This window comes from Pezoporus wallicus, unplaced genomic scaffold (genome assembly GCF_028554395.1).
Source record: "Pezoporus wallicus isolate ANWC-B61680 ecotype Strahan unplaced genomic scaffold, APGP_CSIRO_Pwel_v1 contig_1181, whole genome shotgun sequence".
In the NCBI taxonomy this organism is placed as follows: Eukaryota; Metazoa; Chordata; class Aves; order Psittaciformes; family Psittacidae; genus Pezoporus; species Pezoporus wallicus.
Window position 1 is genome coordinate 4,293,256 of NW_026641428.1, and position 26,179 is coordinate 4,319,434.

Sequence of the window (26,179 nt, forward strand, 5' to 3'; positions counted from 1 at the left end):
GACATGTAACTTCTTTCAAACAACAGGTGAAGTTTGGGATAAAGAATTTGACCCAGTCATGGTAATACTTCGAACGGTTTACCGTAGAGATGTGCAGTCTGCAATGGACAGATACACAGCATTGTGAGTTGGATCGTTTTTAGAAGTGTAACATCCTATCGTTGCTCATTGCACAATAATATTTTTGTTTTCACTGTCTGGTAGCACTGATCATGTACCAATGTTTTCAGGCCTCAGATTTGCCCTTGAGTAAATAGTTTATAAATGTCGAAGGAGTATCAGGGCTTCGGTTAGCTTAGTCTGTTTCTCTTCTGTAAATATTTAGAAATACATAGGAAGTGCCACAGACTAAGTAGTGAATGTCATCACAGATGAAATACGTAACCAAAAGTTAATATTTAAAAATCAGTTACAAATTACTTAAAGAAAGCAGTCTTACCTATTTTTATTTTACATTTAGGTACATGAAGCACAGTATTACAGTATTCTGTGTTTTGAAATAATACTGAAGACAAGTGTTTTTCTGTGTATTCCCCCATTGCAGAAACCACAGGTGAATTAAATACTGATCTAAATACAGGAAAAAAACATTTGTGGAACTCTCATAAGTTCTAAGAAGCAACATTATTTGGTCTTAATTCTGTTCCTTAACATTCCATCCCTTACAGCTTCTTATCCTTATAGATTTTGATTTCAGGTAATTTAATTTGGTTGTCTCTTTTTTTGCATACCTTGGGAGTAAAAAACAAGGTTAAAAAGCCCTTATAATAAACTTAGTGAAATAATCCTCTGCCCCTGTGCTCATTTCATTAAGTCAAAGGGTCATCATAAATGTACACTGTAAGGAATTTTGAATGGAGTAATGTTCTATTGAATAACTGCATTATTCACTGAACTGGATTCCAGCTCATTATTAGAAATTTGGGTCCATGTTGAACTTAACACTTAAATTCACAGATATGGTAACACTGGTACTGTCAGCTATAGCTAATGTTAAAGCTGGAGAGGGACTTCTTACAAGGCCATGTAGTTACAGGACAAGGGGAAACGGCTTTGAACTAGCAGAGAGTAAATTTAGATTAGATGTAAGGAAGAAATTCTTCTGTATGAGGTTGATGAGGAACAGGAACAGGTTGCCCAGAGAATCTGTGGCTGCCCCATCCCTGGCAGTGTTCAGGGCCAGGTTGGATGGGGCTTGGAGCAACCTCGTCTTAGTGGAAGATGTCCCTGCCCATGGCAGGGGGGTTGGAACTAGATGAGCTTTTAGATCCCTTCCAAACCATTCTGTGATTCTGTGATTTCTATGTTCAGAGTTTCCTGGTATTGCCTGTAATCCATTCCTACAGATGTGAGATTTCTACGTTCAGTGTCTGACTAACATGTGGATATGGGTGAAGTGAAAAGTTTTCTGCCTCTTTGATGTGCCTCTTAGAATGAAAATGGAATTCTTAAATTCATAGCTTAATTTAATAGCAGTAATTGAAAATTCATTTAACTTGATAAATAAAGGTCATTTAAACCAGTGGTAATCCACAGAAAAATAAGAATGGGTTCAGTTTGTGTATGTATTCCTGGTTTTGGAATGCTGCCTTAGAAATGCTCATCAATTCTAAAGTCAGTCTAAACAAAAAGAATGCAGGATAGTTACCTGTAATGGTGGCTGTTGTCTACATTATTGTAGTGTTTAACGTAAGTCTCATTTCTTTCAACAGTTTAAAGCAAAGTGGTAAATTCCCTGGGAACCCATGGCCTCCTTACAAGAAGAGAACACCACTGCACCCAAGTTACAAAGGTCTCATAAAGCTTTTGCACTGTAAAACTCTGCACATTGTACTGTTCACACTTCTTTATAAGGTACAGTCATAATTCTCATTAAGTTTAGTATCTTATTTCTGTTTTTTTCAGAACAGGAGTTCTTAGAAGCATGATACTTGAATAGATCATTTGGAGTTGTCAGGTTTAAATTGATATAAGGTTGGTTGGTTGGTTGGTTGGTTTTCCAAGTCTAGTATGATGATGTTTTTCAACCATTTTCATGATTTCATGAATGATTATTTCATATATACATACACTAAATCAGGTACCCCAGTGGATTAGCAGTTCTACTCTGGAGAGCTATCTTAACTGTCAGAGTTACTATTTGAGTTGTTGCTCCTTGATAGTTGCAGGGAGCATAGTGGTGTGAGTAGTGTTACTTTGGCTCCCACTGCAGTGTTTTAGGGCATCAGCAGCCTCTGCAAATATATGCAGTCTCGATGGCTTTAGATCCTCGGTGACAGATATGCCTCATAACTGCAGTTGGTTCTAACATCACTTCCCAGGCACACTTCTGGCTTTTGATAATGTTATAGCACTTGTTTTTCAGGACTAATTGATGCCTTTAAATTGTGTTTGTTTTGTCTTTGGCAGTTGGCTGCCCTTTTTAAGAGAAGGACATCCTTCTTGAAGAGTACATTCGTCAGAAAACTTTGAATGTGTCTTTGTATTTGGAAAGTGTTTTCGCAGCACTGTGCTGCAGATGCAGATGAGGGCCTATAAGAAGTGGTTTGATTGAGTAGTACTTTTCCTGGGCAGACATTCCTTTTGTGCTGTCTTAAGTGCTCCCAGCTCCCCTAAAGCTCATTTCATTTCACTGTTAAACTTCAGTTGAATAGAAAATATTTGTAAAATATAGTAAAAATGTGCTATTTATAAAAAGCTGTGCTTATTCCCATGAGTTGCTACAGCTGATTTCTTTCTCTAATGAAGTATCTTGTAAATTGTCAGTATACCGTTGAAATGAATGACTTAAGATTTTACCTGAATTCATTCAATAAATTTCACCTTTATGTCAGAAAAGGAGTTTTTCTCAAGAGCTTCTTATTGTTTTCACATTAATTACTTCAGTAAGCTGTAGGTTTGACTGTAACTAGCGTACTTTCAAAAAACTCCCTTAAAAGAATATATAAAAATGTTACTATTTTACTACTAATTCTCCCTTCTCCTTATATGCCATCCTCTTATGAATAATACTCATTTCTCTAGTAGCCTGTCTACAATGAAATTTTCAACATATTTTCTCATCCTCTTTTTTGGTAACTTGCAGGCACTTGCCATTTTCTTTCCCTTAAGTCAGAAGCTTTTATCAAGAGAAAAGCTGTTTGGGTTTTTAATTTCAGCAGCACTGCTTCTTCCTCTCAATGCATTGAAAGCTGTTTTAGAAGAAAGATATGGGCATTTATTAAATTAAAGATAAGGTTATTTAGTATTTATAATTAAAAAGGATTATGTGAAGATGGTTGTGAACTAAATTAATGTTAACCCTTCTGGTGTTTCCAGTTATCTAGGCATTGCTTATAAGACTAGGACTTAAAGGCCTTCTGGTGACTAGTCACGTGAAAAAAAGAGGGGAGGGTGGGAGCAGCTCTTTGCTTGTACCTGACAGTAGTGGTATCTGTGTGGCTATATCTGGCAGCTTGATGTTAAATTGAATTGCATCTTGAGCTAGCAACAGTTTGAAGGTACAAGTTTGTTTGACTGGAAAGTTGTAAAGTTAAATTTTGCTTTTGTGGTGATGCTCAAAGGTCAGTTTTTTCTAAACCTCAAAATAATTTTTAGTAATCTTAAAAAAAATAATTATAAAACCTGAGGGTCCGAAGTGTGTTGTCCAGAAAACTTTTGTAAGTTAGATATAGTCAAATCTTAAAGGGCTGAGTGGAATAATGATTTCCTGTCTTTTAAAGACAGCATGCTTTTGATCCATCACATCCACATCTTATTTTGTAGTAGTGCTCCATTGCTATTATTGAAGAGCTATATTAATGTTGTTACTCTTACTGTTCTCGGCTTACTTAGAAGTTTATGTTGGGGGTTTTGTTTGTTCCTTTTTTTTAATCCTATAGCATAATCAGGTATTGTGCTGGAGCATTCAATCATAACAAGAGTGAAATGTAAAATATCCTGCTGATGTTTCAGAGTAGGTATTCCAGGAAATTGAATAGGAAATTCACTGCTCTTGAAAATAATTTTTTCCTAACCATATCTTTGTGCATATGATAGGGCTTAGAAAGTGTTACTGTGCAACAAAAAGAAAACTGTTTTACATGCTGAAATTGGTGCTCAGTGTCAGCCCAGAATACACTGAGGTAGCAAGTGGTGTTACTGTGTTCTGCCTGTCCAGTCTTTTCTTTTAACTGATACTTGTGTATCATGATAGAAACAAACAAACCCCAAAACAAATCCAGGCAAAAATCAATATATATGATTCAAGACATTCTTCTACCTTTCCTAGTGTGGCCAACCTGGAAGGACATGCTCTGAGGCATTATTTGTAGGTATTATACTGAGCTACTTTCTTTACCATCTGGTTTGTTAGAGCTGTCCGTCAGGTTTTTAGCAGTTTTGGGTTTTGTTTTTTTTGTAATAGGGATTGTGAAACTCTCAAAGGTGAAAGCTTCTAACATGTGAATGTCTTCTTTTTTTTTTCCCCCCCCCCCCCCCCCCCCAGATATTAATGGATCACCAGAATTTATCAGAACATGTGCTGTGCATGGTTTTGTATTTGATTGAGCTGGGACTGGAAAATTCTCCGGAACAGGAGTCAGATGAAGAGGTAAGAATTAACTCTATCTTTTTCATTAAAATATAAAAGTATTGTCTAATGATTCCGTGTTATTTAAAAACAGATGTTTATTAAAATTATAATTTTACCATGGGAATAAAACATCTTTACTTAAGCAGGAGGAAACTTTCAACAGCTTCTGTATATATAACCTGGTAAGACAGATTGGTTACATCTTTACTACTCTGTAAATTAGTACACGAAATTGGATGCAAAAAAAATTTAAAATTATTGATTATGAAGCTTGCTTAAAATATCTGGATTTTTCAACTGAAATATTTATCACTGAGCATGTTATTGCTGAAGTCTGTATCTTCTAAAATATGTCAATTAGCCAAAGTTTTAACATGCTTTTGGTGAGAATTTGGATATAAAGATCCATTATTTTCATGATTCCAGATTCTCTTATGGTATATAACTTTCTTAATTTTTCCTGCTGTTTAATGTTGCTTTTATGACTACAGGTCTGCAACTTTTTTTCTCCTTCAGAGACTGACTTTGTATAGTTTGGATTTTTTTTTTTATTAATCTTAAACTTTACAGCTTTGGATTTCTCCAAGTAGTTCCTGTTACTTCTGTTACATAGGTCTGATGCCTGTATTTGATTATATTAGAACCAAACGTACAGATCTATGTACTTAGCAGACCTGTAGTCCTCATGGTTGGCATCAGTCATGTAATTTTAAAGAGGTGTATCAGCTCTAGTGAGATACATACTGTTCAGCATACTTGTTCCTGTCTCATGGAGAGATGGTGGCCTCTGTAATGCAATTATAAACCCCACATGAATTACACATAAAAGCAAGTATACTTCTTTCTTTATTATTATTTTAGGAATCTGCAGGTGGTCAAGAGCGTTGCCATGATAGTTGGTTTCCAGGTAGTAACTTGGTTTCTAATATGCGTCACTTCATTAACTATGTTCGAGTAAGAGTGCCAGAGACTGCTCCAGAGGTGAAGAGGGAACCACCTGCAAGTACAAGTTCTGATGGTTTAGCTTCATCACAAGTAAGTATATACAAATACTAATTTTTCCAGAGTAGTTTAAGTTATCTCCTGTTTGGTCTTTTTGTTAGGAGTATTTTTTCACTGTTTTTATGAATTGCTTAGGATATTTTTTTTTCTCCAGTAATCTTTAAGTGTACTGATAATAGAAACAGAAGTTATTTCAATTGATACCTCCTTGCAAATGATGTATTTAATGACTTTTTTTTTTTTTTTGTCCTCGATCTACCAGAGTTCAAGGCGGAAGAGCCTCCAGAGAGAGGTAGATCTGTGTGCAGTTTGTTCTCCTAAGCAATCAACTTAGCAACATGGCTTTAATTGTGCTCACCTTAACATTCAGTGAAATCTAATTTTCCTGAATTTCCTCTTAATTCATATTGCAAGGACTCATGCTTTTTTCATATTATTGAGTGTAATCTTAGGTAGTAGATTTTTAAACAACGAAATGCTCTTAATTTTTAATGCGCATTTTGAAATAAAAGCTTTCTATCAAATATAAAATGTCATCAATAGCTTACTGCTTGAGCTTTGTGTTTAGGCCTGTTCTGTCTTGCCAAGATATTACTAACATTTAATAATGTAGAGTAGTCTTAGCATTCTTGAATTTAGAGAACTTTTAACCTTACATTGAAAGTGCATTTTAAATTATTAATGGCAAGTTTATTTGGTTTGGGTTTTTTGGGTTTTTTTTGAAAACAAAATGAAGATGTGAACAGTGGGATCCTGAAAAATTTATATCCAGTCAATAATACCGCCTCTGTCTCAGGAAAACTTTTGTATACAGCACTGCCTATTACTGTATGCCGGATGTAGTGGAACGTAATGGATGTTTCTTTTGCATGTTAATGTTAGAAAAAAAGGTCGAAAATTAGGTAGCTGCAGTGAAATATATTAGAGCATAAGGTAGGTGAGATGATTGTCAGAATCCCATTTTTACATTTGATCTCTGAAGAATTTGATATCTCTTGGCTGGTCAGAGTCCTGAGAAGGAAAGGGTAAGATGTAAAGCATTTTGAATTTCATGTTCAAAATATTGAGGAAACATCTCTGCTAGGGGTTCAGTATATGTGAGTAGCTTCCATGTGCCCTTAATCTGGGACTGAAAGCAGGTTAGTATAGATAGAATAGGGCTCTGTCATTAATGTAACTGCGCTCATGCTCATGTATCTTGAATAGCAAGCTTCTGGATCTCAGCTAATAAACCTACACAAAATGGATAGTGCCTGTGGGGATGTATGGGCTCACCTATGTTAACCTCTGTGGATTATGAGTTGCATTGTGCAGCAGAGCTCAGTAGACTTAAATAAAGACACTGAAATTAAATGAAAATTCTAGAAGTTATGAATATTCTAGAAAAAGTAAGGAAATATTTCTTTGGAAAACAGAATTCTGAGTTAGACTAGAGCAAAGCCAGTTGTTGATTCTTTTGGTATGAATGACATTTTCATTTTGTACCTGGCTTTTTATGCAGCTATTACAAATTTGTATAAAAAACATGGTATGTGGATTTAGTATTTTGCTATACCAAATCTCAGTGCTTTTTGGAAGGGGAAAGGAAACTTCAAATGTTTAATGCTTTTCCTCCTAGCTTAAAATTTTTTTTATAGTTTTATAAATGTGTATTGTCTATACTTGTATTTTTGAAAATTAAACATTGTAATTCCCCCCCCCCCCCAAGAACTCGGGGACAGCTCAAGTGTTCAGTTTGGTCGCAGAACGCAGGAAGAAATTTCAAGAGATCATCAATCGAAACACCAGTGAGGCAAATCAGGTGGTTCGGCCCAAAACGTCAATGAAATGGTCTGCACCTGGAGCAACTCCACAGCTAACCACAGCCATTCTAGAGGTCAAGGAAAGCATTCTGTCCTTGCTGATCAAATTGCATCATAAACTCTCAGGAAAACAAAACTCTTACTATCCTCCATGGCTAGATGATGTGGATGTTTTAATCCACCCAGAAATTCCAAGATACTCTCATGGTGATGGAATGACAGCAGTAGAAAGAATTTTATTGAAAGCTGCTGTACAGAGCAGATTGAACAAACGTATAATTGAAGAGATATGCAGAAAGGTGACACCTCCTGTACCACCAAAAAAGATCAGCTCTGCAGAGAAGAAAACTTTGGATAAAGAAGAAAGGTAACATTAATAACAAAGAAAAGGAGCAGTAAAAGGGCAGTGTGTGTTACACGTCTATTGACAAATCTCTCTCTAGGCCTTTGCATGAATTGCTTATCAAAAGAATGTCTTAATTCTACTTTTCTTTAGCCATTTTGAATATACATGTTTTACATGGGTATTGAGGAAGAATGTGCACCTTGCTAATTAGATCTTTACATTAGAAAACTTTCATAATGATTTTATGTTATATACATGCTCACCCTTTGTGTTGCCATGTATACCACTCATATACAAAGGTGAAGAATGAAGTTTGTGTTAACTTTTGAGGCTTAACCTCAAGATGAGTTAGACATTTTTAGACATTTACTTCATGTTGTTCAGTCACATAGACAAGTCACACCATTGTTATTTTTGTTTGTTTAATATATGTGGCTTTGGTAATTCTGCCTTTTGTGCTTCTGAACCAATGTTCAGTTTTGAAATTCTGGTTTCCATTTTTAATAGTCTTTAAAGTTTTTTAAATTATATTGCTATTTTCTCATGATGTGGCCTGAAGACCTGCATGCCTGGTGCCTGTCTTGGGCTGAAATTTTTTGAGGAAAAAAGACAGTTTCAAGATTGAGGTTGGGGCATAATGGAGTTTTGAGAGCACCCAAATTGCTAGGTGTGAAACTGAATGCTGAGAGCCTGATTCTCTTTCTGCTTTTAACAAATGTGTTGGCAAGTGAGTCCTATGGAAGATGATTCATCCAGGCCAAATGCCCAGAGGACAGCAACCAGAGTGGAGAAGTAGAGGTGAAATCTAGGACTGGTAGGAGCAAAGTTGAAGACTGGGACTGGGAGGAGAAACCTTCTGGTTGACGTAATAGTGAGCAAAGGGAAGTTGCAGGTCAAATGAATATTTGATGTGGGAAGACTCAAGCTGGCAAGTTGGGGATTACAGGGAAGAACTGGGGTCTCAGGACAGAAATACTCAGAGAGGAATAGCAAATGAACCAATTTTTAGTGAAAATCTTTATGGGGGAGGAGTTTTGAGAGTTGATAGGAGAAGGAGGAGCAGGAATGCAAATGCCTGGAAGGTACGAGTAAGAAGTTGGCATTCGGGGGCATGTAATAGAGCCAGCCAGAAAGAAGAGTTGGCTGGAGGCGGGGAGAGGAGTGTGGGAAGAGATTGGTAACTGGGACAATGCATTTGAAGCAAGAGGATTGTGGTTAGTGTTAGAACATTGGAGTGTAGAGAGTGTCAAGTCAGAGTGTTTACCACACGAACTGAAGTAGAGACAGGGCACAAGCTGGAATGGACAAGAATAGTATACTTTGTCCATGCAGTATTTTGACATATTAGTGGTTTATGTAACCAGACTATAATTATGGTTCTATAAAGTTGGTTCTATAAACATGCAGCCATCTGCTTCAGTTGATTTCTAGATTAGTTACCTTTGTTCATCCTGCCATTCTGATTTGAAAATATTTTTTTCATTAAATTCTGTGTCAAAGACCTACACTGTCCTTGAAAATTAAACATAAAAAGAAGATTTAATATTTTTTATAAGTTACGTACTGTACAAAGTAAAATTATTCCTTTTTCTTCCAAGTGTGCAGTTAATGATTTTCAATATCCCTTCTAATAGTTCAGTAAATGAGAGAAATAGTCAAGGTTTAGTGTGTAACATTCTTTCAGAAAATGCCAGACTGAATGGCTGCTTTAAATAAAACACAGCAACATCCTGGACACCTACTCCTTATTGTGTACTCAGTAGTGCTGGATTTATGTGTGGGAGAAGGATGGGAATCAATGAATCACGTAACTTTTCATATAGAAAGGGTAACGTCATTCCTTTCCCTCTAAAAAGGATGTGATATTTTCAAAGATCAGTTGTGGGCAGTTAAGTTCTGGGGCTAGCTGAATGATGAAAATAAACGTTTCCAGGTCTTTGTTGTTCTGAGTGATTGTTTTCTTTCCCCCAAATTCATAATGGCATTGGGGACCCGTTAGTGGACAGTGTGATAATTGAAATGACTAATCTCATAAATGGACAGTGCTCATATAACCACATGGCAATTTTTACATTCTTTTTTATTCTTATTTTGTTATTCTTTTCCCTCCATGTCTAGTTTTGTGTTAGTGAAGACCAAGTAGACTGAGTGTTCAGTGATCACCCTTTTTCGGTTACTTCAATATATAACAACATATTTGGCATCACTGAGGCAATGGGTTGTTGCCATAGAAACCGTAATGCAGCTTGAGCTGTTTGCAGTATTTTTTTCAATTGCAGTGTCATACTCCCATGGGCCATCATGGAAAATTACAGTACTGAGCTGTACTGAATCTGTCAGAGTTTGTTTATGTCTTCTTATTAAAGGCCTCTATTTACAGTCATCCTGCTTTCAGTCAGGGCGTGTATTGAGAAATTCCCAGGGAGGAATAAATAAAAAGAGGTTTAATGAATGCCCTGGTATGATGCTCAGAACAATGAATCTTAGGATTGTTGTAAATAGAAGTTATTTTGAGAAATGCTGGTGGTAAAACATGACAGATAAATGGGCAGAGGTATTTGGGGTTTTAAGGTGCTTTTAAAAAAACAAGTTAGAAGCTTTGACTTATAAACAGACCACTTAAGGATAACATGTTACAGTATATTAGGTGCTTTGGTCCTGTGCATGTCTGTTCCTGTGCCAGGACAGTAATAAGCAGACAATGCTGGAGACTAAAGAGGACTCACCCATCAGCATATCAGACGCCAAGTGATGTTTTTAAATCCCTTGTTAGTTAGCTGAGTCATCCCTGGGTGGGGGGAGTGCGTTGTAAATGCTGATGCACAGAGTTTGTAGCTATGATAGAGCGTCCCTAGCTGCACTGGGAAGGTGCTGTGTAAAAGCCCTAGCCATGGTGTATGTAGGTCTTTGCATGTGCCATGTGGTGAGCATCTGTGATATGAGTTTTGTTTGTTTTTCCCACTTGCACTGCCCCATTTCTACTCTTTGTAAACCCTTGTCAAAGTAAAGACCCTTTCTTGGTACCTCAGGAAGAGAAAAATAAATTTCTATTTTCATTATCTTTTTACATCCATCAATATTATTCTGACTGCTGCAGTAAGTATATACACAGAGTTACAGAATACCTGGTCTTATAGTGTTTTACAGATCACTGATACAGTTTAAATGGAAGGATAGTCAAGAATGGGTCTAATGTCTTCCATTTGTAAATCTAGAGCCATATTAAACAGTGAGGAAAAGGTTAGTCAAGTCAGCATGGCTCCAGAGAGATAAATTCCTTCAGTCTGGAAGCAGTCTCAAACTTCTTTAGGTTTGAAAGCTGTTGGTGACCAGTATCCTGGGTAGAAGTGGGGGAACCAGTATAAAGAGCCTTAGCTGGAAAATAAATAAATAATTGTTTCCCTTGGCACCAAGCTTCATATCAAAAGTGAGTGAGGTAGGCTGCTGCTATCATTATTACTACTACTCTTGTGATTACTATTATCTTGTTGACATTGGTTGCTCACAGGAGCGCTTGACAATTGACATTTCACTCTCTTATTCTTTTCTTGCATAATAGAAAAATAACTTTGAAGAATAAAGTCTTGGGCTCTTTTTCTTACGATGCTATGTCCTAATCTACTAAATGATATTTTGATTTCATGGAGGGTATTTCAGAGCAGGATTTTATTTCTTTCAGACTCAAAATAACTGTTAGGCTTGAAAATCAATCTTATATTTGGAAAGAAACTTGAATTTTGTATTACGTTGTTGAAGGTGGTGACTGTAATAAGCCTGAAACTACTGACTAAAACCTCATTTGTTGTCCTTCATTATATGTACTCTTTTTATTCATTTTTTTTTTCTTCACCTCCTTTTCTCTCTTTCCCCCTGCTTCTTTCACTCAGACGACAGAAGGCCAGGGAAAGGCAACAGAAATTGTTGGCTGAATTTGCTTCAAGGCAGAAAAGCTTCATGGAAACTGCCATGGATGTTGGTAAGTTTTTTTTTGTGTGTGGTTGATTGCTTATTCCCTCCGCCCATGTTAGTATTAAGGTTTTTACTCAGTTTAAAAAAAAGACAAACTGTATCCACTTGCTCACTAAATACTTAAGAGGCTTAAAGTTGTGTTTTCTGGGAAGATAATACTGAATACAGAATTGCTAAAGAATAAATAAAATTATCTTGAAAATATTTACATAATTTTGTTACTACTGTTTCTTAATACACAGTGGATGAAATGTGTGATGTATTTTGGAAGTATTTGCTTAACATCCCAGAGTTTGTTTGTCTTTTAAAGACTGCATTTTTTTCAATCTTTAATAATAAAATTTAAGATTAAAGTTTTAAAATTTGAGGTAAAAGTTTTCCATTTTAAATCTCTGTATAGAATTAAGGAAATAATTTTCAGACCATTTCAGTTGCTTTAAATGATAACAGTCTATTCTATTTCAAGCACAGGCTTTACAGCAGCACCAGCTCTTGTTTTTCTTGAGGGTAAATTGTTTCACATTCTGCCGTGTAGAAGCATGTAATCTTGATTGATTTGCTTGTGTTTAACTGAGGAATAGAAAATATTTTAATCTTTTGGATTATTATTTCATTGAAAGTCAGCACTTTTCAAAGATTAAAAAAAAGCAGAAATTGGGGTGCTTCCCCCCCCTTTTTAAATCAAATATCATCTGCTGTGTAATTCGTTTTGAGTTTAAGCACTGGCAACTGCTTTTGCTGAAGAAGTCTGATTTTTTAAATTGTTAAATTCTCTCCAGTTCATAAATTGCTGAGAAAATTTATTCCTTTATACTTACAAAAGTCTTGCATAAAGCAATCATTAAAATTTCTGGAGCAAATTAATGACTATATGTATAGTGCTATGCTTGGAGGGTGTGCAATAGAAAACAAAATCCACAAATAAAAATGAATTTAAGTCATGCTTATTAAATGGGTAGCTGTTTCTTATTAATCTATAAGTTGAAGTAAGAAAGAAGAGAATTAAAAACATGATGTTCTACTTATTAAAAATTAAGTCTTTTTATGGTTGTGGCTAATTGGAAGCAATTGGGAATCTTTGATTCTGCAGTCAGCTATATTACGAATTCTTGATATTGCAACTTTAAAGTTGATGGTTTTGTATATGAAATCATTTGTAGCTATATATATTTACCTGTCATAGCTATATTTTCATATATACATATGTTTGCATAAATACCCCATTCTTGAGTTTTATAAGCTGTGGTTAAGGTAACTGCTTTGATTTATGGATGGACCACATCATTAGTTAAATTAGATAAATCAATAAATTACACAGTATTTATTTATGTTGAAGGCTGGTAGCTTTTACTTAACTACATATGTCAGATATCTAAAAGAATCCCTAATTTCTTTAACAGGAAGACCTGGGCCCTTTGTGCTTATGATTGTGCAGGAAGGTTCTTGGGCATGCAACACTGAAATTGTTTGTTTCTTAGTATTTAAATAATGAATAACTTCAGATATCTGAACATAAAACGTAGTGTGGGTTGTCAGTTGTACCAGATCATGCCCAGCAGTAGATATAATCAACTCAATGTGGTATGTTTTCATAAAATTGTTCTGCATGAAGACTTTTCGTGGCAACAGCTTAATAGAATTCCAGGCATTGTGTTAGCTGAAAAATTGCTTTTCTTCTCAACCAACTTTTTAAAGTGTCTTCTAAGTTGCCATACTGTTTTCTGAGTTTGTGATGAAAAGTTTGCTGAATCTGTACTATAGCCCAGTATTAACAAAGTTTTATGTTCTGACTGGCAGAAAGGAAGTATCTGTTCCATTATAGTGTGTGGGATTTATTTAAAAACCTAGATTAATTGTTTCAGCTGTGAATGCAGTATTGATATGCTAAAGCAAATTATTGAAAAAGCTGCAGAAAGTATTGTTGCTATAATGCTAATACACAAAACATGGCAAGAATTCTGAAGCTAGTCTTTCTGGAATGATTAAATTGAAAACTAATATATTTAATAGGCTTACCCTGAATTGTATTATAGCTGTGTGTATTTTGTTTTAAAACAAAAAACAAAAACCCTTTTCGTACTAAAATCACTCAGTTATAATGCATTCCCCTCTCGCACATTCAAACTGTTACCTTTTTTTATTACCTCTGTTACTTTTATTATAGGTTGAAATTCAGCAGTAGGTTTATTCCTGAATTTTGATTGTTTGTTGTAACAGTAATAGCACTGTCAGAAGGCAGGGATGGTGAGGCTTCAGCTCCATGTCTTTCTCACTGATTCAGTTGGTGGCATTTGAGCAAGTTAGTACCATCATCATCGTCGTCTTTTAAAACTTCTTTATGAAATGTGGATGTGATTCACTAGTAAAATGTGAGAACTGGTGAATTGCTTGTGGGTATGCACTAAAGAAAGTTCATAATAACTTCCTCTTGACTGCAAATACTCTGAAAACAAATGTGTCTAGATGATGACAGGAATAATAAATAGCCAAAGCTTAAAGATAATTTTATTAAAACCTCATAAAATTTATAGTTTTCAAAGTCTTCATTAAAATACATAGAGCCACTTAATCCTCTGAGCATCCCTCTGCTTTGATTGGTGGGGTACTGCAGTGAAACATGGCTTAAAAGGAAGTTGTTACCCAGTTACATGTTCGTTTTTCAATATTGAATGTCTCATCTTACCAGCAAAAATTATGTATTTGAACTGGAATTCACAAATTCATCTGAGATGCTAAAAGTAAAACATGGCATTTTCTTGCATATAATTACTGTAGAAAAAAAAGCCACGATTATGTAGCCCTTTACATTTGGGCCCCCAGTTAATTTCTATTTATATTCTGTGACATCTGCAGAACTGCATTGCCATTCAAGTTTGCCTGGAAGTAATTAAGTGAAATTTAGAAACAGCTATGTTAATGAACGAGAATGGAACAGGGCCCACTGTGCTGTCTTTAGCTGTTTGACTGCAGGACAAACGTAAAAAATAGAAAAATAAACCAAGAAACATCTTTCTAATAGCAGAGATAGAGCTCTTGAAATATTTAAGGAGACTGTCTAGTGAGCCAGTAATGTGTTCTCATGTAGTCATATACAGTGTCAATGCTGTAGTTCTAGTCTCCTACTAGCAGCTACTTCTGAAGTCACTTACCTCAGTGTGAGGCTGTGGTTTACCTGTTGTGATGTGGAACTCCATGCTAGAGATTTTTGAAACTTCAGCTGCCTTTCAGGCAGGACTTGATAAGAACAAAAATTAATCCCTCTGCGCAAGGTTAATAGTAGCCTTTAACAAATAACAGTGATATTTATAGAGATCTAAGTTTTATAAGCATGAAATACTATGATCTATTCCAGGCAAGCTGCTGAACTACATAATCAAATATATCTTAGTGAAAATTTGTGAATCGTTTAATTTGTGAATTAAGATATCTTGCATTCCTTCAGTAGTTTTGCTGTCTCTGAAGTGCACAGTGTGATGGTTATGTTGGGTTTTTTTTACTGTTTTTTTTTTTAAATGCTCATGATAAGCACGTGGTAGGATCTTTGTGTTTCTTTCCTATGGTGCGAGTGTTGGCAGGACATTATTTTGTCCTTCAAGAGAAAATTCCTTAGCTAGACTTAAAAAGAAGTGCAAAGTTGTAATGCAAGGTGACATACATTTCCTAACGCTCGACCTTCTGAACCCAGATAGAAAAATAAATTAGGTACTGATCTCTAGAGAATATATATGCTGGGTCAGGGTGAAGAATATTAGCATACTAATGGTTGCTTTGATGCCAAGGGGCCGCTTTGACACAAAATGTCGACAGCAGGAAAAATGTTGACTACCATCAACAGAGACTGTAAACTATATTTACTGTGTTTACAAGGCCCTTTTGGTTCTGGGGTTTTGCTGGCTAGGGGAAAGAATAGGAGTGGATCTTTTAACTCTGGATAACAGAACGGAAATAAAATTTGGGCAGCAAAGCATTCTGCAGTAAAACAGTGTGCCAGATCAGTATTTGCCAGGAGGTAGGAAGTGCTAGGATTTTGTTACTTTGGAACTCTGAAGAGCTAAATAAGTAACTGTAAGCATCCTTGGTTGTATTACAAATAATGCTTGATGTTTGTATGACTGCTGCCTTAGCAGCTAAAGCCACCTTGGTCTTCCTTGCTCTTCTTTGCCACTACTTACGTTCTGAATCTCCGCTAGAGTGATGAGTTGTCTTGTTTTGGGCGACACTGGTTTTCATGCAATACAAGACTGCAGGCTCCTACAAAAACTGTTTGAAACATGGAGGGGTAATCTGTCTCAGGATCAGTATCTTAGCAAATAGGTGGCAAAGGATTCTTTTGGCACTCAGTAAGGCAGCATTGTTCTAGGACGTAACACAAGTGCTGTTTTTCATGGAGATACCTCCCTAGTGTCAGCAAAAAATTTTGGGAGTTTGTGCACCACGGGAAGCAAGATAAGGAGATTTAGGTTATCCTTCATCTTTTATTTGCAACTGATACAACTTTGTTCATGTGACAGTTCTTGATGGTGATTTGGGTGTGGGTTTTTTTTAGGTAGAATAGAAGGAATTTTGTTATATTAAAGTCAGTGTTTAAGGCTTTTCATCAATGTAAAAGCCATTTAATGAAATAATAATTTTTATTGAGCTGTCTTTTTATAATTATATCCTGTCAGCTAGGAAATGTTAGCTCATGCTTTAAAAATCGATAAGAACCTGTACTTTATAAATCAAATTAATAAAATACATTGCAACTCCAGTCATTTAAAATAAATGCTTCATAAGTTGCTATGAAAAACACAAAACAATTCTGTATTTTTCTTTATATGAAATGGAGAAAGAGGAAGAAAAAAGCAGTGTGGAGCTCTGTTTCTGGGCATTTAAAGCTTCCATATGAGTACTATTGCAGCAAAATGCAATTCAGTTTTATTTTTCCCCACGTGAAACAGGAAATATGTAACTGAAAGTGAAGTGGAATGGAGGTATGCCAACTACTTTGTACTCACAAGTATCAATGTATTAATGAAATAGTTTAGGTGGAGGTTGCAGAAAAGAGTGTCCCTCATTTTCAACGGTATTTTGAGTTGAAACATGTTTGTCCTGGTCCTTACCAGTGTAGGTAGATTATGTAGCTGGTGTGGCAGGGTCTGGTGCTTCCACAGGAGCTCCACAGAGGCAAAACTCAGGAGGGCAAGAAAGATGAGAATGAGATGGTTGCTATAAGTATAGCTTGCTTTCTTTTTTCTAGTCTGCCACTAATACGTTTTTCACACCAGGAAATATGCTGCCAAAATATACCCTTTCAAACAAACCGTTGCCCAGGTTTGATCTTCTGAAGAAGCTGACAACTGGTTTAAGCCAGTAATCAAGCTTTATCATAGTCCATTCAAAAAGAACTGGGGAGGAGGAGCTTTTGCTTGTTTCATTGGAATTATTTTAGTCTGCTTGATTATTTGAGATTTTAAATTCTTGCAAATTTCTCTTGCCCTTGGATTTTGTGTAAATTGACTTTATTTTCTTTCACTGCCTCTGGGGGAGATTATCTTATTAGGAAGTCTTCCTTGATGCTAGAAGCTTAGTTTTTGAAATTTGATTGTTTGCCAAGTAGCCTATCACTTAGTCTAAGTACTTAGGAAGGAAACATTCATTAGATCATTAAGTTCTATAATTAAATTAGCCGGATTTTTATGTGCTGGTTGCACATAGGCAATAGAAATATAGATTATGTATACTGAATCAGTTGGAAACACCTTTGAAACAGTGATGTGTGGGGTTTTTTCATTCAGGTTTAAAATATGCAATTTGCTATGAATGAATGGTATTTTGTAGACTAAATTTTGGCTGGTTTTGAGGACTTCCACTGAGTTGTTCAAAATCAGATTGATGCACTACAGTGTCTTTCTACACTTAGAAAGTATTGAATGGATGTGTAGTTTATGTTGTACTGACAAATTTTAGAGAAGTGAGAAGGCTGAAACTCTCCCGTCGTTCTCGTGTCGTGTGCTTCTCATACACAAGTATGTGTGAGTGTGCGTTACACTATTAGGTGATGTTAAATATAAAAGATCACTTTAGTGCTTACTTCCTTCTGTGCTACAGTTGCTCCTGGATTTCCTGGCTATCTGAACTTAAAAAATAAATGATGTGCAGTTGCTGCATTCTGCTTTTTTTGTCATTGTACATCTGACTGCCACTAGATGGTGATAGACGTGTGTACAATATTAATAACTGCATGACAGTGAAGATCAGAGTTCATTTTCATGCGACCCTCAATAACTGACTGGGAAATCAATAGTTACTAAAATTGTGTAATTTTGATACTGCCCTGTGAGTGAGAGCATAGCATGGAATTTTTCATAGCAAGGAAAGATGCTGCCTGGCATCAAGCATGCTTCTCCTTGAGCAGCATGAACTACTGAGCTTCTCATGGACTTTAAGAAGAGAGCAGTTCTCCTAAGAACAATTCTCTGTGAGGACTTCTGCTGCACTTAAGGTTTTTGTATTCTCTATAAATCACCTTGGCCTACTTAATTAAGGAGATATAAAGGGCATAGTTGAAGATAGGAAGGAAGTGGTTTTGTTTTGGAAAAATTATCTTCTAGGAAAGAAACAAAGCACCCTTATGTTCTATGTTGAGAGGCTGGCTGTATGTATTCCCGAGCAGTCAGGAGAGGATCATTTAGTCCTATGGTGCTTTTCTTTCAAGCATAAGATAACATAAAATTGCTTCTGCTTCGGTTAGCCCCCTGCTCAGAAACCAGCACAACCAAGTGCAACCAGCACTTGTGCATCAAGTGCAATTGCGTCATAATTTGAGGCTGGTCCTTAGCCTCAAAAGTTTCTGTCTTTGCACCTAGGAAATGATAATGTGGGGCATTAGGAAACCAGCTCTCTGAGACATCTTGCATAGCAGCAGATTGGTTTCTTAATGACCCCTAATTTTTAAAGATTATCCAAGTTTCATATTTGAAAAAAATCTTTCATTTTTAGTTTCATGTTTAATTCACCTTTTCTAAGCATCTTAAAATTATATCATACATCTCCAGATGAACTTTTCCTTACAGTTGTTGTCAATCAGTTATGAGCAAATCTGGTTTTAATAGAGATTCATATTCATTGCCTTTCATTTCTCTATGTTCAGAGTTTTCAGCATAGTATTTAATGAGTTAGAAGCTAGATCTCTGCTTTATATAAGTTTTAAAGAGATCAACTTTAATACAAAACTTGAACTAAACGTTTCATTCCACTGGGAATAATTTTGAATATGGGGAAACTTGTACTTCATTGTACGTGTATCCGTTTTAAGCAGCAAGGTTAGTTTCAAGTTACTTTCAATATTTTAGTTATAGATAAACTAGAGGAATTATTTTGAAGGGTTTTTTTGTCACTGCCTCAATGGAGATGCAATTGGATTTCTTTCCCTCTGTTTCATATGAATTTTCTTATCCTTTTTTAGAATCGCCAGAGGCTGATATTGCCATGGAGGTAGCTACATCAGAACAGCATGTTTCTGAGGCCATATATGATTGTGTTATTTGTGGACAAAGTGGTCCTTCTACTGAAGACAGACCTACAGGGCTGGTTGTACTATTACAAGCATCCTCAGGTATGAATATATGACTTGTTGGACAAGCAGTGTTTCTGCAGCTTTTAAAATGTGTGCATAAATACCACTGTGTTTCACGCAGCCTGGAAGGACCGTGTGTCCTCATTTTTTTGTGGATGGTCCTCCATAAGGCGCATATATAGGTCTGAGGGTACTGAGAAAATTTTCAAATGTTTGGGAAAAAAGTGAACAGTTGGGTGCCCTCCTAGTTCCTGTCAGCTTTGCAAACCTAGAAGTATATAGTAGGACTGCAGTAAAATAAGTATTAAAAGAAAAGGAGAATTAAATAGACATTAATGTGTCTGTATATGTGTGTACATGTATGTACTTTATGTACGAGTGCAAAAGCACAACAGTTTTTTGATATTAAACAGTAAAAAAATTATTAAGAAGGCACATTGTAGTTACAAACCAGAATTTCCTGGTTATTTTCTTAGTTGTTTAGTTTATTGTTTTATTGCTGCATTTCCTCATACAGTATTGGGACAGTGCCGCAATAGCACTGAGCCGAAGAGACTACCAACTACTGAAGAGGAGCAAATATATCCTTGGGATACCTGTGCAGCACTGCATGATGTGAGGCTTACAACTTTACAGCGATACTTCAGAGATGTAAGTATTTCATATGAACAATACTACCACTTATGAAAAAAATATGTGTAAAAAGGTAAATGAAATTACAGCTTGGAGTCCTCCTTCTTTCATTTCCACATTTAGTAAATGCTGTGTCAAGTTGCAGTAGTTATGAAGTATTTACATCTGATAGGGTCCTTATTTTTAAATAGCATCTGGCTTTCCCAGAGTTACACTTTTGGCATATAGGCATCTAGTGCATCTACAAGCTATATAGTTGTTAAGTACCCATACAGATCTTCTCTAGAAGATATTTTGCAATTCAGTATGGCCACAAATTGAGATGTGAGTTTACTGTCTCAGGTATTATTTTCAAAATACCAGTTTTCTTGTGGCTGTTGAGAGAATTGATCAAGGAATTACTCTTCATTGATTGAAAGTATTGTTGGCAGCACAGAGTAAGTGGAAAAAGTTGTTTTAACCTGTAACAGTTTTCTGAGCTGCTACAGAGAAGTGGAAGGGGAGGATCAGTGCATGGAAAGAAGGGATCATCAGAAGACTTCATCCTCTTCTGCTGAATCCTCAACTCTGCACAACATTACTGAAGTTCAATTTTATATTAGTTGGTATGTCACTGTCTAGTTTGCAGTTCTGTTAGCTGTTCTAAGCAAAGTTTTGCATTTTTTCGCAAAGCCACTTTACATCTTTTAATATTTAATTTTGAGAGCCAACTCTTGTTGCTGAGCAGGACATGTTCAGTTGTAGAAGTTCGTGGAAGTGCTGCCTGTGACTTTCCTTGCTAGTATGTGAAACAGCTATGTAAGAGAATACATGACTGTTCTGAGAAATCATTCTGGGGGAGAAAAGTATGTAACTCATGACCCTAAATTAGCTTCTATAGACTAATTCCAAGTGACATACCAATTCTCACACAGATCTAACTAAATAATGAGCCTTTAAAAGCTTAAATATTGGCTTTAAGGAGTCAAAACTGGGACAGTTTTTTGTGTGACAGAATTGCTAGCTTTCTTGTAATTGTCATCCACAGATAATTGAAAGTTGCTAACTGCATCAAGCTTGCTTATGTACATTATGTAGATTAATTTAGAGTAAATTCTGTAATTGTGTTGGTATCATTTTAAAAATTTGGCAACATTTTCAGAAGAGCACCTTCTCCTGAAGTGTTTTCCGTTCTAGGAAGTAAAAGTTTTAAAGATATCAGCAGGAAATTCTTTCTGAACATCTGAACAAAAGACTTTTTTAATTCAGAAAGAATCTGTGGACAGGCTTTCCTTCTTTTGACATTGAGGATGTTTGTTTGTAGTTTCAAACAATTAATGAATATGTTTTTCCTACAGAAGTGATAAAAAACACAGAAACAATCCTGTAGCTTTATTTTCACATGTTTGCATGCTACAAATGGATGGAGTTCCAAGCAAAATATTACTCAAAAACTTGATCTCACCAAAGTGTATATTTCTTTTTCTGCGCAGTAATGCTACCAGCAGATTAGTCTAAAATACACTGTGTAACGCAAGGAGCAAATGCATCCTGCTTTCAAAAATTACAGTCCTAATATAAACATCAGTTGAATTGACTACACTTGCTTGCAAGTTTCCAGGTCACTACTGTGCTAAAAAAAATGTCTCTGCATGAAAGAACTAATCCTTAAATTTCTTTTGGCATAAAAATGGAAACATCTGTCTTGAGTGTCTTGTTCAGCTGAGCTAAGCAGTAAGTCCTTTTGTTTATCAGATGTGTCCTTCTCAGTAAACGTCCTTCCTCTAACAACAGATTTCAGGAGGCAAGTAAATAATTTCTCTTAGATGTAAGAATTTGAAGTTACGAAGCATGATACAGCTGATTCTACAGGAAGAAAAAATATTCAAAAGCTTTGTGCTGCATACAGGATGGGCAAAACAGGCCAACTCTTTCCATAAAGATTCTTTTTGTGCTTTCTTAGCTGATATTTGATGTTCACTGTCAGTCAAAGAGTAGAGTTCTCGCACATGAAAGGAAAATCAATGAAAGTGATTCTTTTTAGTATAGAGATGTATGACTAAGGATTAGGAGATAAAAGTTTATATACTTATATCAATAGGACTATTTTCAGAATCACACAGTGATTCAAGATAACTTGATACAGGTATGCTCCGTGCCCAGCCTGTGGCTTGCTTGGGCTCTCCTTTATTTCTAAATTCAAGAGAACAGAGAAAAAGTGTTCTTGCTAAGACTTTGGGGGTGGTTTTTTATCTTCTGTAACTGCTGTTAAGCAGCCTTGTTAAATACATGCAATTAATAAAGGTTTTCCCAAATTAAATATTTGTCCTGTGGGGTTTATCCAGGTATACCATATCGCCTTACTAAATAGCGCCATTTACTAAATCATGCACTAACCAACAGGAAAAAAAAAGAAAGTTTTTTCTTATTCTGTGGCCTGAGGGTCACAGCACATTATGAATGTCAGGTTGAGGCAGGGTAAACAGGGTTATGTCTTGTGGCTTGAATTTGTAATTTTGTTTTAATTTCCTGCTCATATGCACGAAAAAAAGGCAATGCTAGGGCATCCTTAGAAAATACAACTATCAGAATGGTTATTCATAGTACCCTGGTTTTGAATCATATAGTAAGACCGTTTCAGGGTGAGTCTGCACTAAAAATTGTTTCCCAATTCTGGTAGCTATAAATCTTTTTCTGTTCCTTAAATGTATAACCAGAATCCACATTTCACTCTGTGTATGAAATTTATTTACTTACTTATTTATTTATTTATTTTGAGAAATGGAGATTTAATAATTTGACTACAGCTGCAAATTCTGCAGGAGAGTTTTCCAGAATTCCGTATCAAAATTTGCAGTCGTGCCAGGGTTTGTTTGGTTTTTTTTTTAGTTCATTATTTTCTGAGAACTGCCACTGAGGTAACTTTATATTTCACACATGGGCTGTAAGTAGAGTCTTTGAATGTGGCCAGTATTTTCAAAACAATCCTAGTACAAAACTCAATTCACTAAACAAATGTCTGTTCTCTTTTCCCTTTACCATGTATTATACATAACATTGTTCAACAACTTCCTAAAAACTCTCTAAGTGTTTACACTGAATTTTAATAACAGATCAGGGTTTAATTTTATAACTGTGATCTTGTTATTTTAGTTACATACAGAACTGAATTAGGTGTGTTGGAACAGTTCGTTGTAGAATTAGGTGTGTTGGAACAGTTCATTGCACTTGTACATGGGATAACTTGTGCTATTGGAACAGATGGTGGAGTTAGAGCTGTCTTCATGTTGTAATACAAGAGGTTCTTTAAAGAAGCCATTATCTTAAGTGACAAGAACTGCAGAAGTTTAACTTAGGTGCTTGGCTCCTTGTTGGAAAGAATAGCATAATGGCAGCTATGTAAGTTAGCATAAGGAAATACTTCAAATACTTTATAAAATATTTTTTCTTTATTTCCACATCTTTTGATTTGATAATATGCAAATAAAAATCTGTTTTTTAAATCTTAAAATAAGTTGTCCAAATACCTTTATAACTTCATATAAGCTGCTCTTTTTTTCTCATGATTTTTGCTTTGTTTTAGAGCTCCTGTCTGCAAGCAGTGTCAATAGGCTGGGAAGGAGGTGTTTATGTACAAACTTGTGGTCACACTTTACACATAGATTGTCACAAATCCTACATGGAATCTTTAAGGGTAAGTGAAACTAAAAAATCAGTTTTGTTTATTTGGCTCTGAACTGTTCTTAGTGGAATCAGTTGGATTTATGCTGTTCAGTTCAGAGAAAGAAAGACGGGATTTATGTGAATGAACAAGGTGTTTTTATTATGTTTCAGGAACTCTAGATACTAAAACTCTTACCACACCTTGACAATATTAACAGAAGTATTCTGTTTTCAGTTATTCTGGCATGTCAGAAAAAGTACTTGGCTGAAATAACCTTGTTGTAAAACAATACAAAAATACAGTAATACAACTTTTTATTTCTGGCGTGGATTTCAGGTAAACCATTTCTTACAGGTTTTTCATTTCTGTTTTATAGATTCATATTTTGATGTTTCAAGTGTTAGAATTTACAGAGAAAGGGAAGACAAATGAGGGGAATTTTACAAGAATAAACTTCTGCTTTTAGCTCTTAATATGAAAACTGAGTTACAGAAAGTTAGATATTTTTTGTCTCTAGCTATGTATGGTATATATTACATATATACACAAAGGCTAGAGAAAGTGAGTTGAAAGAATTTAACTCTTGCGAACTGTGCTTTTTTTCCCTCCTTGGAAAATACTATTGGGAAATTACTGCTATATATGGTTTTAAAATACAGTTTGTTAGTCAAGCCTTAGAAATCGTTGGCTAGGAAAAATACCCATTTCTTTTCACATGGTCTCAGTATGCAGGGTAGTGTTCCATTGATGTTGCTGGCCTCTTTCAACTCCCTCAACCTCTTGCAGACCAATCTTCTGAATGGCACCATAGAATGCTACCACAAGCTCTGCAGTTGTAGAAGGCATCAGATTTTAAGCAATCATTTCATTCTGTATTATTTAGTGTTCTAAAATGAAGACTAATTGATGACTTCTTATTGCATATGAAACAGCCTTTCTATTCACGATTACTTTATGTGGTGTTTGTTTATTTTCTCGTAAATTTTGTTGATTTTTGTTTTCATTTTGACAAAAACTATGAGCAGTGCTTTGTATTTTTAGTATCAGCATTGGTCATACTGTGGAACTTGCTCTAGAGAAACTGGAAGCTGTGCCACATTTATTGGACGCCATGATGAACTGTACTTTTCCATATGACTGTAAAGATGATTTTCAGGGGTAATTGTGTCATCAAGATAATTAAGTAAAATCTGGGCTTTCATGGTAGAATCTTCTTTTACTGAATTTTGGGAAAGTAATCTATTGCAGCATATACACGCTGAAGTCCCTTTTTCGGTGGATTCTCACTTAAAATTGAAGTAAACTGTAGATCCATCTCATTGTATTCTTGAAGATTTCTAATTTACTTCAGTGAACTTTTGATTCTAGATATTACTACTACCTAGATGAATGCATAATAATTTCAACTATTTCCTAGTGTTCCTAATACTGAAATAATTTATATAGACTTGTAGTCATATGGATAAACTGTTTATTTTTACATAATACAATCAGAAATCAACATCCAGAAAGGTACGTAAAAGTCTCAGCTTTCTGGGCTGATATCTTGAAGTTTAAATTACAGTCACTATTAATTTACAGGAGAAGGAGATGATTGAGGCAGTTCACAAAAGTAAAGCAGTGTTGCTTGCCAGTAATAGGAGTACTCAGGAGAGGTGCTTACTTCTCGATCACATATTTCCATCTCCATTTTTTGATCCTTTATGATAAAGAAAAACAATTTAGAGTTTTGCCATGCTGCCCTCCAATGGCTACTTGATCAGATTTTTTCAGCCTATATTTCTGACAAATATCTTCAAACGTTTCTCATTGATGAAAATAAAATTGTCTTTAAAAGATCTTGTCACAGGAGTTACAAACTTTATTGGAATTGCTAGAAAGAGACAACACATGTGGAATGCTCAAAATACCCCATTAAAGGATTTCTTGTTTATTATGGGGGATATTGTTGACAATGAAAAGTACTTAAAAATTAGGAAAAACAGTTGAGTTGGAGGATTGTAAGACAGTTGCATAGTTAGGACCTTTTTCACTAAAATGAGGAGCTATTCCAATTACTATTTTTTATAGTTTTTGATTTTAGATCTACTTCTTTAACTACACACCTGAAATATCAAACTAAAAAAAATACGATCTTTTGCAAATTTCAAATACATCTTCATTATTTTCTTTCAGAATGACCAGGTCCTTCAGGGGTTTTCAGTGGACAAAGGAGAATTTACCTGTCCCCTCTGTAGGCAGTTTGCTAATAGTGTTCTTCCTTGTTATCCTGGCAACAACGTGGAAAGAAGTCTTTGGCAAAGTCATAGTAACAAGTGTATGCAAGATCTTGTGCAAGAGGTGGAAGATCTTCAAGAACAGCTGGGAACTTTCCCAGTAAGCATCAGTGTAAGGCAGAAAGATCCTTGTTAATTTGCCTCTACCTTTCAGTTTTTACGTTATGTTGCATTTGTGACCTCTTAGAAACTTGAGAACCGGGGGAAACTTCGTTTTTTCCTGAGATGGAAGACAGCATAATTTACAGCACTTGAACTGCATTACCTACTAAAAATAAACAATTAAAAAGCTAAGACAAAATGTGATTAATATCATTTTTACGAAATACAATTCCACTTCTCTCCATAGTAATTTACATGGAATCGAGTCATGTAAT

At 35.5% G+C, this 26,179-nt stretch overlaps 1 protein-coding gene across 9 annotated transcripts in view; it reads left to right on the top strand.

Annotated features, from left to right (window-relative positions):
* UBR3 (ubiquitin protein ligase E3 component n-recognin 3) overlaps positions 1–26,179 on the top strand; it is a 109,061-nt gene that overhangs the window by 46,096 nt on the left and 36,786 nt on the right. For 6 of the 9 annotated variants that reach the window (XM_057423729.1, XM_057423720.1, XM_057423721.1 and 3 more), the window contains 11 exons: positions 27–123; positions 1,713–1,854; positions 4,487–4,591; positions 5,435–5,608; positions 5,838–5,867; positions 7,284–7,744; positions 11,611–11,699; positions 19,140–19,289; positions 19,768–19,901; positions 23,446–23,556; positions 25,702–25,914. In XM_057423729.1, coding sequence (XP_057279712.1) covers positions 27–123; positions 1,713–1,854; positions 4,487–4,591; positions 5,435–5,608; positions 5,838–5,867; positions 7,284–7,744; positions 11,611–11,699; positions 19,140–19,289; positions 19,768–19,901; positions 23,446–23,556; positions 25,702–25,914 — 1,706 coding nt within the window. The remainder of the gene's footprint in view (positions 1–26; positions 124–1,712; positions 1,855–4,486; positions 4,592–5,434; positions 5,609–5,837; positions 5,868–7,283; positions 7,745–11,610; positions 11,700–19,139; positions 19,290–19,767; positions 19,902–23,445; positions 23,557–25,701; positions 25,915–26,179) is intronic. The other 3 variants (XM_057423722.1, XM_057423723.1, XM_057423724.1) reach the window with 3 other exon arrangements.